Source organism: Mesoplodon bidens (genome assembly GCF_964165515.1).
Source record: "Mesoplodon bidens genome assembly, chromosome: 12".
NCBI lineage: Eukaryota > Metazoa > Chordata > Mammalia > Artiodactyla > Ziphiidae > Mesoplodon > Mesoplodon bidens.
The window spans coordinates 34,096,728-34,115,196 of record NC_138168.1 but is presented as its reverse complement, the minus strand read 5'-3'; the positions used below and the strand labels follow the sequence as shown (position 1 = coordinate 34,115,196).

General features: G+C 37.0%; 1 protein-coding gene across 3 annotated transcripts in view; it reads right to left on the bottom strand.

Annotated features, from left to right (window-relative positions):
- Positions 1–18,469, bottom strand: part of LOC308625846 (uncharacterized protein) — an 805,208-nt gene that overhangs the window by 410,289 nt on the left and 376,450 nt on the right. For all 3 annotated transcript variants that reach the window (XM_081250421.1, XM_081250422.1, XM_081250423.1), the window contains exon 7: positions 14,423–14,540. In XM_081250421.1, coding sequence (XP_081106547.1) covers positions 14,423–14,540 — 118 coding nt within the window. The remainder of the gene's footprint in view (positions 1–14,422; positions 14,541–18,469) is intronic.

Below are 18,469 nucleotides of genomic sequence, written 5' to 3'. Positions count from 1 at the left end.
CAGTATGTGGTATTTTGTTATGGTACTCTAAGTAGACTAATGCAATCAATAGCTATGTCACCAAGACAAACCATCTCATATAATCTGGGACAGGTCCTTCTCCCTTTACCTTGTTATATAGATTCATTTAAGATTCTTATCAATATCTTCCATCTAAATATGGCTTGATTTTGCATTTTTGTCTTTATCCCCACTTTATCTACATAGATCCAAATTTCTTCATCTGCCTGAACTATAGCCCACTCCTAACTGTTCTGTTTCACCTCCAGTGTTGGTCCCCTTTATTCTGTACTCTACCTGCTACCTAGATCACCTTTCTACAGGATGACAAAGGTGGTTGACTTACTTCCCTCTCTTGAGCCTCTAATCTCCATGAGCTACAGGACAAGGGACAAATGCCTTATTTTGGAATATGTGGTCCTTTGAAATTGGACCCAACTGAACTCTATAGCCTTTCTCCATTACTATTTCTGCAGACTCCAGCCACATGAAAAAGGTCATAGCCTAGCCAGCCTTCCTATATTGGACTCCAATGTTTGCTTATTTTTCTCTTCACTCAGTGAAGCATTTCCAACATACCTGAACAGAAAAGGCTGTTCACTTCACTATGTGGTCATCACTGTTTATTCTTTTATAAATACCTCTGTTATACATTCATAGAATGCAGTGAGTACATTTACATGGCTATCTCACTAAACTATGAATCTTTGAGAACAAGAACAGTATGTAATTCATAATCATATTTTGTGTATTTAGCATTTGGGCCTGACCACAGTATTTGACAAAGAAGTGTTTCACAAATGAATATATAAAATATTAATTAATGGTATTAAAGCACAACTCAATTTTTTGAGTTCAAAAGTCTTTAAAAATATTCTATTGGTATAGAATGAAGATTGGGCTTCTCATTTGAGTATTCAAGACATGCTCCAGTGGACAAGAACTATATTTTTCTATCTTTATGCCTCTGTTTCCAGTGTTCCCACAGTTCAAATATTACCTCCCACAAGCTAGAAATAACTACATTTTTTAACATCTTTATTGGAGAATAACTGCTTAACAATGGTGTGTTAGCTTCTGCTGTATAACAAAGTGAATCAGCTATACATATACATATATCTCCATATCTCCTCCTTCTTGTGTCTCCCTCCCACACTCCCTTTCCCACCCCTCTAGGTGGACGCACAGCACCGAGCTGACCTCCCTGTTACTATGCAGCTGCTTCCCACTAGCTATGTTTTACATTTGGTAGTGTATATATGTCCATGCCACTCTCTCACTTCGTCCCAGCTTACCCTTCCCCCTCCCCATGTCCTCAAGTCCATTCTCTACATCTGTGTCTTTACTCCTATCCTGCCCCTAGGTTCGTCAGAACCATTTTCATTTTTTTTTTTTTTTTTTTTAGATTCCATGTATATGTGTTAGCATATGGTATTTTTCTCTTTCTGACTTACTACACTCTGTAAGACAGTCTCTAGGTCCATCCACCTCACTACAAATAATTCAATTTCATTTCTTTTTATGGCTGAGTAATACTCCATTGTATATATGTGCAAATCTTTTTTTTTAAGGCTTCTTCCATAGATTTTATTTATTTATTTATTTTAACATCTTTATTGGAATATAATTGCTTTACAATGGTGTGTTAGATTCTGCTTTATAACAAAGTGAATCAGCTATACATATACGTATACATTCCCATATCTATTCCCTCTTGCATCTACCTCCCTTCCATCCTCCCGATCCCACCCCTCTAGGTGGTCACAAAGCACTGAGCTGATCTCACTGTGCTATGTTCCACATCTTCTTTATCCATTCATCTGTCCATGGACACTTACGTTGCTTCCATGTCCTGGCTATTGTAAACAGTGATGCAATTAACATTGTCGTGCATGACACTTTTTGAATTATGGTTTTCTCAGGGTATGTGCCCAGTAGTGGGATTGCTGGGTCATATGGTAGTTCTATTTTTAGTTTTTTGAGGAACCTCCATACTGTTCTCCATAGTGGCTGTATCAATTTACATTCCCACCAACAGTGCAAGAGGGTTCCCTTTTCTACACACCCTCCCCAGCATTTATTGTTTGTAGACTTTTTGATGATGGCCATTCTAACCAGTGTGAGGTGATATCTCATGGTAGTTTTGATTTGCATTTCTCTAATGATTAATGATGTTGAACATCCTTTCATGTGTTTGTTGGTAATCTGTATACCTTCTTTGGGGAAATGTTTATTTAGGTCTTCTGCCCATTTTTGGATTGGGTTGTTTGTTTTCTTGATATTGACCTGCATGAGCCGCTTGTGTATTTTGGAGATTAATCCTTTGTCAGTTGCTTCGTTTGTAAAAATTTTCCCCATTCTCAGGGTTGTCTTTTGGTCTTGTTAATGATTTCCTTTGCTGTGCAAAAGCTTTTGAATTTCATTAGGTCCCATTTGTTTATTTTTATTTCCATTTCTCTAGGATGTGGGTCAAAAAGGATCTTGCTGTGATTTATGTCATGGACTGTTCTGCCTATGTTTTCCTCTAAGAGTTTTATACTGTCTGGCCTTGAATTTAGGTCCTTAACCCATTTTGAGTTTATTTTTGTGTATGGTGTTACAGAGTGTTCTAATTTCATTCTTTTACATGTAGCTGTCCAGTTTGCCCAGCACCACTTATTGAAGAGGCTGTCTTCTCCATTGTATATTCTTGCCTCCTTAATCAAAGACAAGGTGAGTATATGTGTGTGGGTTTATCTCTGGGCTTTCTATCCTGTTCCATTGATCTATATTTCTGGTTTTGTGCCAGTACCACACTGTCTTGATTACTGTAGCTTTATAGTATAGTCTGAAGTCCGGGAGCCTGATTCCTCCAGCTCCGTTTTTCTTACTCAAGATTGCTTTGGTTATTCGAGGTCTTTTGTGTTTCCATAAAAATTGTGAAATTGTTTGTTCTAGTTCTGTGAAAAATGCCGTTGGTAGTTTGATAGGGATTGCACTGAATCTGTAGATTGCTTTGGGTAGTAGAGTCATTTTCACAATGTTGATTCTTCGAATCCAAGAACATGGTATATCTCTCCATCTCTTTGTATCATCTTTAATTTCTTTCATTAGTGCCTCATGGTTTTTTGCATACAGGTCTTTTACCTCTTTAGGTAGGTTTATTCCTAGGTATTTTATTCTTTATGTTGCAATGGTAAATGGGAGTGTTTCCTTAATTTCTCTTTCAGATTTTTCATCATTAGTGTTTAGGAAAGCAAGAGATTTCTGTGCATTAATTTTGTATCCTGCTACTTTACCAAATCCATTGATTAGCTCTAGTAGTTTTCTGGTAGCATCTTTAGGATTCTCTATGTACAGTATCATATCATCTGCAAACAGTGACAGTTTTACTTCTTCTTTTCAGATTTGGATTCCTTTTATTTCTTTTTCTTCTCTGATTTGTGTGGCTAAAACTTCTAAAACTATGTTGAATAATAGTGGTTAGAGTGGAAAACCTCATCTTGCTCCTGATCTTAGTGGAAATGGCTTCAGTTTTTCACCATTGAGAAGGATGTTGGCTGTGCATTTGTCATGTATGGCCTTTATTATGTTGAGGTAAGTTCCCTGTATGTCTACTTTCTGGAGGGTTTTTATCATAAAATGGTGTTGAATTTTGTCGAAAGCTTTTTCTGCATCTATTGAGATGATCACATGGTTTTTCTCCTTCAAATTTTTAATGTGGTTTATCACATTGATTGATTTGTGTCTAGTGAAGAATCCTTGCATTCCTGGGATAAACCCCATTTGATCGTGGTGTATGATCCTTTTAATGTGCTGTTGGATTCTGTTCGCTAGTATTTTGTTGAGGATTTTTGCATCTATGTTCTTCAGTGATATTGTCCTGTAGTTTTCTTTTTTTGTGGCATCTTTGTCTGGTTTTGGTATCAGGGTGATGGTGGCCTCATAGAATGAGTTTGGGAGTGTTCCTCCCTCTGTTATATTTTGGAAGAGTTCGAGGATAGTTGTTAGCTCTTCTCTAAAAGTTTGATAGAATTCGCCTGTGAAGCCATCTGGTCCTGGGCTTTTGTTTGTTGGAAGATTTTAAATCATAGTTTCACTTTCAGTGCTTGTGATTGGTCTGTTCATATTTTCTATTTCTTCCTGGTTCAGTCTTGGAAAGTTTTGCTTTTATAAGAATTTGTCCATTTCTTCCAGGTTGTCCATTTTATTGGCATATAGTTGCTTGTAGTAATCTCTCATGGACCTTTGTATTTCTGCAGTGTCAGTTGTTACTTCTTCTTTTTCATTTCCAATTCTATTGATTTGGGACTTCTCCCTTTTTTTCTTGATGAGTCTGGCTAATGGTTTATCAAGTTTGTTTATCTTCCCAAAGGATCAGCTTTTAGTTTTACTGACCTTTGCTATCGTTTCCTTCATTTCTTTTTAATTCTTTTTTTTTTTTTTTTTTTTTTTTTTTTTGCGGTACGCGTGCCTCTCACTGTTGTGGCCTCTCCCATTGCGGAGCACAGGCTCCGGACGTGCAGGCTCAGCGGCCATGGCTCACGGGCCCAGCTGCTCCGCAGCATGTTGGATCTTCCCAGACCAGGGCATGAACCCATGTCCCCTGCATCGGCAGGCGGACTCTCAACCATTGCGCCACCAGGGAGGCCCTTCATTTATTTCTGATCTGATCTTTATGACTTCTTTCCTCCTGCTAACTTTGGGTTTTTTTTGTTCTTTCTCTAATTGCTTTAGGTGGAAGGTTAGGTTGTTTATTTGAGATGTTTCTTGTTTCTTGAGGTAGGATTATATTGCTATAAACTTCCCTCTTAGAACTGCTTTTGCGGCATCCCATAGGTTTTGGGTTGTCATGTTTTCATTGTCGTTTGTTTCTAGGTATTTTTTGATTTCCCCTTTGATTTTTTGAGTGATATCTTGGTTAATTAGTAGTGTATTGTTTAGTCTCCACGTGTTTGAATGTTTTACAGATTTTTTCCTATAATTGATATCTAGTCTCATAGCTTTGTGGTCAGAAAAGATACTTGATATGATTTCAATTTTCTTAAATTTACTGAGGCTTGATTTGTGACCCAAGATATGATCTATCCTGGAGAATGTTCCATGGGCACTTGAGAAGAAAGTGTATTCTGTTGTTTTTGAATGGAATGTCCTATATGTATCAATTAAGTCCATCTTCTTTAATGTATCATTTAAAGCTTGTGTTTCCTTATTTATTTTCATTTTGGATGATTTGTCCATTGGTGAAAGTGGGGTGATAAAGTCCCCTAATGTTATTGTGTTCCTGTCGATTTCCCCTTTCATGGCTGTTAGCATCTGCCTTATGTATTGAGGTGCTCCTAAGTTGGGTGCATAAATATTTACAATTGTTATATCTTCTTCTTGGATTGATCCCTTGATCATTATGTAGTGTCCTTCTTTGTATCTTGTAACAATCTTTATTTTAATGTCTATTTGGTCTGATATGAGAATTGCTACTCCAAATTTCTTTTGATTTCCATTTGCATGGAGTATCTTTTTCCATCCCCTCACTTTCAATCTGTATGTGTCCCTAGGTCTGAAGTGGGTCTCTTGTAGACAGCATATGCATAGGTCTTCTTTTTGTATCCATTCAGCCAGTCTATGTCTTTTGGTGGAAGCATTTAATCCATTTATATTTAAGGTAGTTATCAATATGTATGTTCCTATTGCCATTTTCTTGATTGTTTTTGGTTTTTTGTTGTAAGTGTTTTCATTGTGTTTCCTGCCTAGAGCAGTTCCTTTATCATTTGTTGTAGAGCTGGGTTGGGGGTGCTGAATTCCCTTAGCTTTTGCTTGTCTCTAGAGGTTTTAATTTCTCCATCAAATCTGAATGAGATCCTTGCTGGGTAGAGTAATCTTGGTTGCAGGTTTTTCCCTTTCATCACTTTAAGTACGTCCTGCCACTCCCTTGTGGCTTGCAGAGTTTCTGCTGAAAGATCAGCAGTTTACCTTATAGGGATTCCTTTGTATGTTAATTGTTGCTTTTCCTTTGCTGCTTTTAATATTTTTTCTTTGTATATAATTTTTGATAGTTTGAGAAATATTTGTTTTGGCATGTTTCTCCTTGGATTTATCCTGTATGGGACTCTCTGAGCTTCCTGGACTTGATTGACTATACCCATACCCATATTAGGCAAGTTTTCAACTATAATGTCTTGAAATATTTTATCAGTCCTGTTTTTTTTTTTTCTCTGCTACTTCTGGGACCCCTATAATTCGAATGTTGGTGCACTTAATGTTTTCCCAGAGGTCTCCTAGATTGTCCTCAATTCTTTTCTTTCTTTTTTCTTTATTCTGCTCTGTGGTTGTTATTTCCACTATTTTATCTTCCAGGTCACTTATCTGTTTTTCTGCATCAGTTATTCTGCTATTGATTCCTTCCAGAGAAGTTTTAATTTCATTTATTGTGTTGTTCATGATTTTTTGTTTGCTCTTTAGTTCTTCTAGGTCCTTGTTAAACATTTCTTGTATTTTCTCCATTCTATTTCTAAGATTTTGGATCATGTTTACTACCATTACTCAGAATTCTTTTTCAGGTAGACTGCCTATTTCCTCTTCATTTGTTTGGTCTGGTGGATTTTTCCCTTGTTCCTTTGTCTGCTATGTATTTCTCTGTCTTCTCATTTTGCTTAACTTACTGTGTTTGGGGTCTCCATTTCGCAGGCTGCAGGTTTGTAGTTCCCATTGTTTTTGGTGTCTGCTCCCAGAGGTAAGTTGGTTCAGCGGTTGTGTAGGCTTCCTGGTGGAGGGGACTGGTGCCTGTGTTCTGGTGGATGAGGCTGTATCTTGTCTTCTTGGTGGGCAGGACCCCATCTGCTGGTGTGTATTGGGGTGTCTGTGACCTTATTATGATTTGAGGCAGTGTTTCTGCTAATGGGTGGGGTTGTGTTCCTGTCTTGCTAGTTATTTGGCATAGGGTGTCCAGCACTGTAGCTTGCTGGTCATCGAGTGGAGCTGCGTCTTAGCATTGAGATGGAGATATCTGGGACAGCTTTCACCGTTTGATATTATATGGAGCCAGGAGGTCTCTGGTGGACCAATGTCCTGAACTCGGCTTTGTCACCTCCGAGGCGCAGGCCTGACACCGGGCGACCACCAAGACCCTGTCATCCACACAGCTCCGAAGAAAAGGGAGAAAAAGGAAGGAAGGAAGGAAGGAAGGGAGGAAGAAAGGAAGAAAGAAAAAATAAAATAAAATCAAGTTATTAAAATAGAAGACAAGTTTTAAAAAGAAAAAAGTAATAAAAAAGAGAAAGAAAGAATAGAGCAACCAAACCAAAAAGCAAATCTACCAATGTTAACAAGCAGTAAAAACTATACTAAAACAAACAAACAAACAAACAAAACAGACAGTAAGAACCCTAGGACAAATGGCAAAAGCAAAGCTATACAGACAAAATCACACAAAGAAGCATACACATGCAACCTCACAAAAAGAGAAAAAGGGAAAAAATATATATATGTGAAATAAAAAAAGACAGCAACCAAATCAATAAACAAATCTACCAACGATAATAAGCTCTAAGTACTAAACTAACTTAAACATAAAACCAGAAACAAATTTGATGCAGAAAGCAAATCCCAAGTCTACAGTTGCTCCCAAAGTCCACCGCCTCAGTTTTGGGATGATTCCTTGTCTATTCAGGTATTACACAGATGCAGGGTACATCAAGTTGATTGTGGAGATCTAATCTGCTGCTCCTAAGGCTGCTGGGAGAAATATCCCTTTCTCTTCTTTGTTCACACAGCTCCTGGGGTTCAGCTTCAGATTTGGCCCCACCTCTGTGTGTAGGTATCCTGAGGGCGTCTGTTCTTTGCTCAGACAGGTCTGGGTTAAAGTAGCAGCTGACTAGGGGGCTCTGGCTCACTCAGGCTGGGGGGAGGGAGGGGTATGGAATGCGGGGCTCGCCTGCAGCGGCAGAGGCCGGCATGATGTTGCAAAGGCCCGAGGCGCCCCTTGTGTTCTCCCAGGGAAGCTGTCTCTGGATCACGGAACCCTGGCAGTGGCGGGCTGCACAGGCTCCTGGGAGGGGAGGTGTGGAGAGTGACCCTGTGCTTACACACAGGCTTCTTGGTGGCTGCAACAGCAGCCTTAGTGTCTCATGCCCATTTCTGTTGTCCGTGCTAGTGGCCACGGCTTGCACCGGTCTCTGGAGCTTGTTTAGGTGGTGCTCTGAGTTCCTTCTCCTCGCACACCCTGAAACAATGGTCTCTTGCCTCTTAGGCAGGTCCTGAGTTTTTCCCGGACTCCCTCCTGGCTAGCTGTGGCACACTAGGCCCCTTCAGGCTGTGTTCACACAGCCGGCCCCAGTCCTCTTGCTGGGGTCTGAACCCAAAGCCCAAGCCTCAGCTCCCAGCCCCTGCTCACCCCAGTGGGTGGGCAGAGAAGCCTCTTAGGCTGGTGAGTACTGGTCAGCACCGATCCTCTATGCGGGAATCTCTCTGCTTTGCCCTCCACACCCCTATTGCTGCACTTTCCTCCATGGCTCCGAAACTTCTCCCCTCCGCCACCCGCCGTGTCCACCAGTGAAGGGGCTTCCTAGTATGTGGAAACTTTTCCTCCTTCACAGTTCCCTCCCCGAGGTGCAGGTCCCATCACTATTCTTTTGTCTCTGTTTTTCCTTTTTTCTTATGCCTTACTCAAGTACGTGGGGAGTTTCTTGCCTTTTGGGAAGTCTGAGGTCTTCTGACAGTGTTCAGTAGGTGTTCTGTAGGAGTTGTTCCACATGTAGATGTAGTTTTGATGTATTTGTGGGGAGGAAGGTGATCTCCATGTCTTACTCCTCTACCATCTTGAAGGCTCCAAATAACTACTCTTAATTTTGCCTTCTTAATAGAATCTATTGCCATCTAATAATATAGTTATTTATTAGTGTGTGCTAATACCTCTGTTAGACTTTAAGATTTTTAATGTAAAAATCCATATCTGATTCATCTTAAAAGAATTAATGCCTAGTCCTGTTCACTTACCAGAAACTCAGTAAAAACATTGTGACATCCACTTCATGAGTATTTGTTGAGTATATCAGTCTCTTTCAACATTTTGATCATGTCTTCTCATAAAAAATGTGTTGTGCATACACCCATATTATATATTTAATTATTTGGAAATGAAAACATGTATTAATATACTAACATATTATACGGATTATAATACAGTCAGAAAAATGTTTAAAAAATTAAAGATAAAAAATAAATATAAATGGAAGTCCTTAAATTTTTTCCTGTATCCCATTACTTTATGCTTATGTATGTTTTGTGGGGTAAGCCCTTCTTTGGAGATCACTAACACATTATTCCCATTATATTATAACACAAGAATTATTAACAACCTGCACTGGTACTGCTTTAATCATCCAGTGTTGTTGAGAAATGAGCATTCTGCATGGTTTACTTCCTATGTAATGGACGTTTAACCCATAACAGGAAAGGAATCTGGCCAGTTGCCAAGCTGCTCATTGAATGCCTACCACATGTCAAGCATTGTGACACATCCTTTGTGTCCATAATCTCATTTGATTCTAAGAACAATCCTGCAAAGTTTAAGTCCATCTTACAGATAAGAAAACAGATTTTCAGAACATTAAAATATTCATGACAGTCACAGATGAGACATAGGATCTGAATCCACATTTGTCTAAACTTATACCCTAATATACCCAGTATAAATTCTTCCTAACACACCTAGTCACAGCAACTTTTAAACTCATAGGTTTAACCTCTCTTTTAAACACATAGGTTTAACCTCTCTTGACACTGTCCTCAACCTGGCCCTCTGGCCTGTGCTGTGGCAGCCCACACAGGCGTGGAAGCTGAGGAAGGAAAGAAGCCCTAGCTCACAGACACTGATCCCCAACACTATAAGAGTATCCTAATGCCCTTTGCACTGATGAAATTTCATGCTGTCAACTCACTTTCACATCATCTCACCGTATTATAGGTAAAATAATGCATGTGCAGATGCAACACTTCTTTTTTGCAAAATTAATTTCTGAATCAAAAATTAAAGCAGAAAAAAATCAAATAACCTCACGTTCTTAAAAATTATATTGCTGTAATTTTTCTTATCAATGTCTATTGAGCTTTGAGCATCAGTTAAAATGGGTTTTGTTTTTGCCTATATAAACTAATAAAAATAGTCATCTTTTTTTTTTTTTTTTTTTCTTTTTGCGGTATGCGGGCCTCTCACTCTTGTGGCCTCTCCCGTTGCGGAGCACAGGCTCCGGATGCGCAGGCCCAGCAGCCATGGCTCACGGGCCCAGCCGCTCCGCGGCATATGGGATCCTCCCAGACCGGGGCACGAACCCGTATCCCCTGCATCGGCAGGCGGACTCTCAACCACTGCGCCACTAGGGAGGCCCAATAGTCATCTTTTTGACTTTCACTTCTTCTAGGCTACTTACTTCAGATAACATGATGGAACACTTGACCATGATTGCAAAAATCTAGCACAATATTTTAAAGAACTTTATCATTAGAACATAGTACTTCAGAAAATGTAAGTCACAATTTTCTTCACAATTATACTTTTTAGCACAATTTTAGGCAGAAGCAGCAATAACTTTATATGCAAATCTTAAGAACTACAATGATATTTAAAAGCTAACAAGAATTTCTCAAGAAATATGTTCTGAAAAATATACTAGGACAAAAAAATTATAAATATTACCTCACATTAGCAGAATTGTACAAATATTTAGCAGAAGAATATCATGGCTGTTCTTAGATGGGTTTATGATAATAAAATGATTTTTCACTGAGAATAACAGTAGGAGTAGAAAGAAAAAGTTAGTATTATATATTTGGAAGAGTTTGTTCCTGACATTTTATTTAAATGGTGAATTTAGCCCATATATAAAGAATACTCTGTTCAGACTTAGGACATTTGATTCTCTATTACTTGCCATAATACATTTTGGCAAATAATGGCGAATCAGGTGAGTTTCAACATTATGGAACAATTGTTTAAAAAATTCGCTGCCATTTCAAAAATTATTTTATAGCTTTATAATTTCCTGTCTCCTATACTCATATGTCTCTATTGTTCATGCTACATATCAAATGCTAATTAGAAATTCCAGAGAGTTTACTTACATTTTTGTTTAAAATGTTTTGCTTTTTAAGTTTTAAGGAAGAGACTGTTAACATATTGTTTCCTCACATATATTCTTCCCTCTCCTAGGAAGAGACCCTCAAGTTTGAGACGAGCACACAAATACAACTTCCTGGCTGTGTCCACAAGAGATTGGGGTGCCATATACCTTCTTTTTTTCTCACTACTACGTGGAGTGCAGAAAAGGCAGTGAGCCATGTGTAAGAGGGACACAAGTGAGGTGGCAGACGGAAGGAGCTTCGGGTCTTGGCGCTGCGAGATTTCATTCTGGCCCTGGACCAACTCTTTTTCTTAAATGAGATAAACCTCATTCTGCTCAAGCCACTCTACTGGGGGTTTCCTATTACAGAATCTTTTTTTTTTTTTTTCTTTTTGTCCTTAAAATTACTGGCAGAGATAGAAGCAGATTTTTCAACTGAAAACCAGTTTTACTAGAACACAAGCTCACAGCAGGTAAGAGTTAAATAGATTTTTCTTACTTTACAATACAAAACAAAAGGAAGAAAAATGAAAAGCTATGTTCATACATGCATTCCAAAATTTGCTAATTAAACACATGCTTATTTGGTATTAAAAATGTCACATTTCCTGCCATGAGTTGCAATGTAGAGATGAATAAAGCATAGTCCCTGTCCTTAAGCGTATTATCGTCTAGCTGAGAGGACACACAAATTGTCAAGCATTAGCTATTCACTTATTCACTTTTTCACTCATTCCAATGGTAGTGTGAGCACAGAAGTACAGAGTAAAAGTGGCCCAATTCACTCTGGTAGGTGAAAAGGATATTCTTTTAGAATATAGTGCCTGGAGTGAATTTTAGAATATAAGAATTACTCAGGAACGAATGTTGAGGAGGCACAAGCAAAGAGAATTTGGGAGAGGGAATCATGGCCATTTGAATTTTATCTGGATAGTTATCAGCTCCTAATTGATGACTCAAGTAAGATAAGAACTGGAAAGTCTTAAGTACATTGGGAAATTAAGTGGAGCACATGAAGGTGGGGGAAGATCACCAGGGCAAGTGGGAGGGCATCACAAAACCAGATTGCCATAGGTTGTTGTCTGAGGAGTAGATGGACACAAAAATAAAGAATAGACTATTTCAGGATGATTGGTTGTGGAGAACTCACACCTGTGCCATTCAATTTTCCAATGAAATTAGTTTGGTATTCTCATCAGTGGATGGATTTTGTAACACAGCTTATGTCTGCTGTTATGAATAACATCAGAACTCCAACTGGAAACTGCAATTCTTTCTTTGCAATTTTGTATTATGGCGCATTGTGGCATTATGAAGAATCTCTTCCATACTGGCACACATGCCTCTAGAATGGTGCTACCAGAATGTAGTAATAACCTAGAAGTATATTACATTAGTATACATTAGTATACTAGACATTAGTATAACCTGGCTTGACTTTTCATTGCTGAGTTGTGCTAGTATAGTGTGTAAATAGCACAGCACCTGGATGCTTAATAGATAGCTAAATCTGCAAACTGTTATATATAGAATAGATAAACAACAAGGTCCTACTGTATAGCACAGGGAACTATATTCAGTATCCTGTGATAAACCATAATGTAAAAGAATATAAAAAAGAATGTATATATATGTATAACAATCACTTTGCTATACAGCAGAAATTAACACAACATTGTAAATCAACTATACTTCAATAAAAAAAAATGAGAGAGAGAGCTAAATCTGAATGGCTACTTCCTATTTGACTCCTCTTTTCCCTTTACTTTCTACAACTGTCAGTAAACTATGGTCTGCAAGTGAAATCCAACCTACAGCCTGTTTTTGTATGACTCTAAGCTGAGAAAGGTTTTTACATTTTTAAAGGACTGGAACAACAACAAAAATACACCACAGAGATTTATGTGGTCCACAAAGCCAGAAATATTTACTATCTGGTCATTTGCAGAAAAAGTCTATCAACTTGTGCCCTAGAAAATGATATAGAGTTATCCTACTACCTCTGCTTTCTGTCCTTTCTTTTCACAATCTTGTCTGATTTTAAGAGGGCTTATTGTTTAATAGTCTCTAAGACTATTCTCCATTTCTAATCTGTCACTTTATTGACTGCTACTCAATTCTTCTTGTTTTTCCTATATCACTTACCTTCCATCTTCTTTCCCTCTTGTGTCTCCTAAAATCCTTGACCTCAATATAGGGGAGCTGGGCATTTAATAACCCTACACAAAAAAGTATTTCTTGTTGGTGACTAATTACAAAGTATCACAAATGTAATCTTCAAGTATTCATCTTACTTTTCACTGCTTCTTCAGGTCAAAAAAACCAACAAACGAGAAAGTTGAAAAAAATTTCCCCACATTTCACGCCTTCCTTCTTTATCTAGCTACTTCCCTCACTCCTTTTTCTTAATTTCACTCCTTTTATCTTTGACTATCATTATCCTAATTAGCTCTAGTCCACTCACTTGTTAGCAATTATTTCAACTCCATGTAATTGAAGAAATTCTTATTTTTTTTTACTTAAGTTTCTGTGCATGTGTGTTTGAAATGTCAAACGTAGTCATATACATCTCTTAGAACTTTCTAAATTATGTTTCACTTTTTAAAGGTGAATTGAAGCTACAGAAAAGTGACCTGGACATTTTCCAATATGGGTTTTCTACTCTTTTCAGAGAGTAGGCTTGGTAACTGCCAATGATCAACCTAAAAAGGAGCTATCACAACAGTTTTCACATTCCAAATACTTCCCTTAAAAATATTTAGTGGTATCTACTTCAACTTTTTTTTTTTACTTGTTAATGCTCAAAAAATACGTGTGTTTTTCTCAGACCTTTCCATTGCCACAGTCTTGTATAAATGACAGGGCAATGTAGTCCTAAAAAGTCCAACACTATAAGTGTTATGAAAAAAAGTTTGTTGTGCAATGTTCTAACTTCCACTTACTCCATAAAGACAAAGACAAGTTCTCTCATTATTGAAGTAATATAGAATATATTCTGGTTATGCAAAAATAAGAACTTCAAGCCTGAATGGCAACAACATTTCTATGTAATGAGCCTGTTTACAGACACCAAATTTAAATGTCTTAGGTTTTTTACTGGTACCTTTTATAGGCTAAATCAAACCCTAAGGATGTAATCAAATTAAAAGGATTAGTACTCATTAATAAGCTGGCAGTAATATTTCATCAAAAGTTGGCTAAGTCTCTCTCTGCAAAACCAATAGATAAAAGCAGGCAGTGCATAAAAGTGTCTGTCTACTGAATTAAAACATGACGAAAATAATATTTCTTAACATTGCCAAAGAACCATCTATTTCTGAAGATCATACCAGTTCCCACTGCATAGGCCAGTAAGGGTCATTAAACACCAATGGGTCTCTGAGTCCTTCTTCAGAGTCAATGACATTGTAGACTTCACTCGGGATCTCATTTTCTTCCACACAAGGTCTGCAGGGCAAAGAAGGCAAATGAACTATGAAAAACATAATCACTGCTTTTACTGTTGCTTTTTTTGTCATAAAAATTCCATTTATTTAAATTCCATTAAAAAGCACATTTGGCTGCCAAGAGTATAAATATATACTTTTATTATACTTAGCATTTTTCATTTTCAAAAAAAATTGTGACATTTGTTTGGATAAAAATGCTAAAATATTTTCAAACTACCTGTTTTAGTTAACCACTTTCTATGTGTTTGTTGCATATAATAAATGCTGGAAAAACAAGTGATTTAGAATGCAGTTCAAAAACTGTATATATTTCCCATTATAAGTTATCAGTTTACACTGATCATTATCCTTACTATGTCACGTGCCTGCCACTATGACTTTTCCCAAAATACAGCTCTTAAGGGAGTGATTTAAATTACTTGAGCTGTAGTGGAAAACATTTTTTTAAAATCTCATTTATCTAATTGCTGTGAAGTATTTAATAAATTATTAACTGAGCAAGTGACAGTATTAGAAACTCAGAAAGGCTCTTTAACACAACATTCTCCTTAAGACAAAACTATAACTCAGTCATTCACATTTGCCTGTGCAATTTGGAAGATTACCAAAACCAAATATTGGGAGAAATAATCAAGCTATAACATTGACAATACCACTGTCTTAGAAATAAATTTAAATTTAGTAAAATTAAAGGTAAAATTAAACTATCAAATACTAGAGTCATTCTTATTTAGGAATATATACAAGATTAAACCAAGATTATAAACTTATTAAAAATAGAAAGTATATCTAATTTCATTATCGTCCCAACAACACTGTGCACATGAGGTGTTTGGGAATTATTTGCCAATTTATTTCCAGAGTATTGAAATGGAATAGCCAAGTAGCAGCATTTACGTAAGATGTCTAGGAACGCTCTCTACAACATCATTTGCAAAAATAATAAGCTGGAAACAACTTAAATGTCCATCAATATGAAATTGTTCAAAAATCATGTTATATTCACATAATGAAATACTATTTAGCAGTGAAAACAAACTTGATCTATAGATATCAACTGGATCCATTTGGATAAATTTCAAGAATTGTAAGGAGAGGACAGAAGAATATGTATGCTGTGTTATCATTTATATAAAGTTTTAAATCATCCCAACACAAGTTTTTAAATCATTTTAAATTACATATGTATATATATAAAATACACACACACATACATATATATAGTATTTGAATCTAAACATATTTAGGAGACTCCTCTGAAGAGGGCAAGGAGGGGACTAGTCTTAAGGGAGGGGCACACAAGGAATTAAACTCTAGTGATATACTTCTTTAAAAAACCTGGAGCAATTATGACAAAATTATGAGCTTAACAAATATAGAGGTGTGTATCTGTTATACATTATATTGGTGTACATATTTTATGTGTATTTGGAATATGTTATAATGAAACAAAACACACATACACAAACAAAATTAGTGAGACTTAGCTGCTATATTAATGAGCCAAAAAATGGCTTCTGTACATTGGCCCTATGTTGTCTATTTCTTCACAGCAGCTTGGGACTGTAGCTCCAAAGCCCACCGAAAAATCCCAAATTTTTACACATCCAGTTGCTTTAAATGTAGCCCAAATAAGCAGGTTTTAGCTTTTTAGAGCCTTCCTGCTTTGCATACCACACAAAACTGCACCCAAGATCTGTTAACCATAGATCAGATAAATTCTGTGGCTATAAAAGAAAGACCCCAAACTGCTGCTGCCCTTCAGAGCTCTCTGACCCAGAGACTCTCCATCATGCTGCTCAGAAACATCATCTAGACAGGTAATCCCCTTCCTGATCCTTCTCTGATTTCCCTTGCCCCTCCTCCTCTTCTAGGTATAGTCCCCCAGCCAGTGCCTCTGGAAGGTCTCCTGCTGTGAGGGACATTTCCCCAAGTGCAAGCCTGTCAAAGCACTGCCCAAATAAAACTCATTGTGTGCTGCTGCCACCTCATGGTCATATCTGTTTCTTTGATCAGCCCCCAGATCCCTCGAACTCAATACACCAGGGAAAAGAACTGGAAAATAGAATAATTCTAGATTCTGTTCTCCACCTTGACCCTTTCAGTAGTTAGAAGGGTTCAAATAACATTAATGTAGCTAAACATGTCCAGTCTTTGATAAGAAGAGGATCATTATTTCTCCAGGAATAGTTTTTAGCTGTGAGGTTTTAGAAACTTTTTGGATGGCTATTTAAGGGACTGAAAGATTGTAGCACAGAGCACGGTGTTCACAGGGCCGCCCGGCATCCTCTCAGCCTGCCCTGCTGCTTGCACTGTGAAACCCTCCACCCTATGTCATTGCGATGACCACAAGGCCTGTCAAGCATCTAAGTGACAGCATTTGACACTTATGTAATAACAAATTTAAGTAGGAGAAGAGAAAAGGAAGTTTTATCAAAGGTAAGAACTTAAAAATACTAAAGCAATGACAATAAAAGTGGAATAAAAGCATAAAGCAGTAAAGTACTAAAAATTAATAAATGGAAGTTAATCACTAAAATTAATTAAAAGTACTTAGCATAGAAAAATATGTTTATCATAATTTCATTTTCTCTTTCACTTGTATGTTCATATAAGCATAAGCATTCATGGACGAACACTTAAGAAAATGTAAAACTGGGACAGGGATCAAGAAAATCTCTTTATGACCCTCTGTACCCTTTGAATTTATTTTATACCAAGTGCGTGTACAACCTTTACATTAACAAAAATTTTAAGACAAAACAAACATCAAAATCTCCTAGATTTTCAATGGAGTTTTAGAATCTATATTTTAATAAAATTTCTAGTTTTTTTAAAAGCTATTTATATCCAATAGAAAGTCAATGGGCTATAAGTATCCCAATGTCCAAAATTTTGACCTCTGCTCTATTATCTTCAAAATTCTACTGCATATAATTGGAATTCAGAAGTGTAGGAATCCTATATCTTGAGACAACAAATAATAAGAATAAAATAGGTTACTTCCTCCCAAGATCTGATATAAATTAACATTATAATGCATTGAATCTGAAAATACCCTTTTTTTGTTTAGCTCAAAATAAAGTGGGTGTTTTTTCAGAAAATTATATTTTAATGTATATACTTATATCTTCATATCCCATTCAATTACTTTCTCAGGATTAACACTGAGAGGAAATCTAAATATTTGGAATCTAAACAGCTTAGCCTTTCAAAATATTTTTCTCTATACTTGTATTTTAGCACATTTGTTAAATTGCAACATTTTCCTATCCCTCTTCCTGACTGACTCCTGAACACACTGACCTGCACTGAGTCTGTGTGGGTGACACTGAGATGCAATGAACAACAGGTACCTTCCCCATCTTGAATGTCCCTGAAGAGCATCTGCTGTCTTCAAAAATGATTTAAGTGACCCAGGTTTGAGGCATCCCATTGCAATGATTATATTTCTTATAACTGAAGAAAATTGTGTGAAAGCTACATCTTCTCTGTTGGATCCAAATTCACAGAACTGCATAGCTGAGATTCAGAGCCCTAAATAGGATGTCATATAGGAAAATGCCAAACTGGCTCCAAGTGACGATTCCTTTTCAATTTTTGAAAACAGTAATGTTAACCATTGCATCATTATCTATTATCCTTCTGCTAGATGTTTTATAGAAAAGCTCTATTTTGGAACTCAGTACATTATTTCACAATTCTACTAGTTTTCGTTAATCATGCATGCGTATACTCAAGCACACACACATACGTACACAGCTATTTAACAACCAAATGAAGATACAAAAAAATTTAAAAATAACTTAGCACATTTACTCTTTTTATTTCTTAACAAGTTTCTTTTACTTTTTTTTAGGGAAGTAAATGTGACAGATTAAAAAAAAAAAAAATTGGCCCAGAGACTATCTTTGAGACAGCCATGGG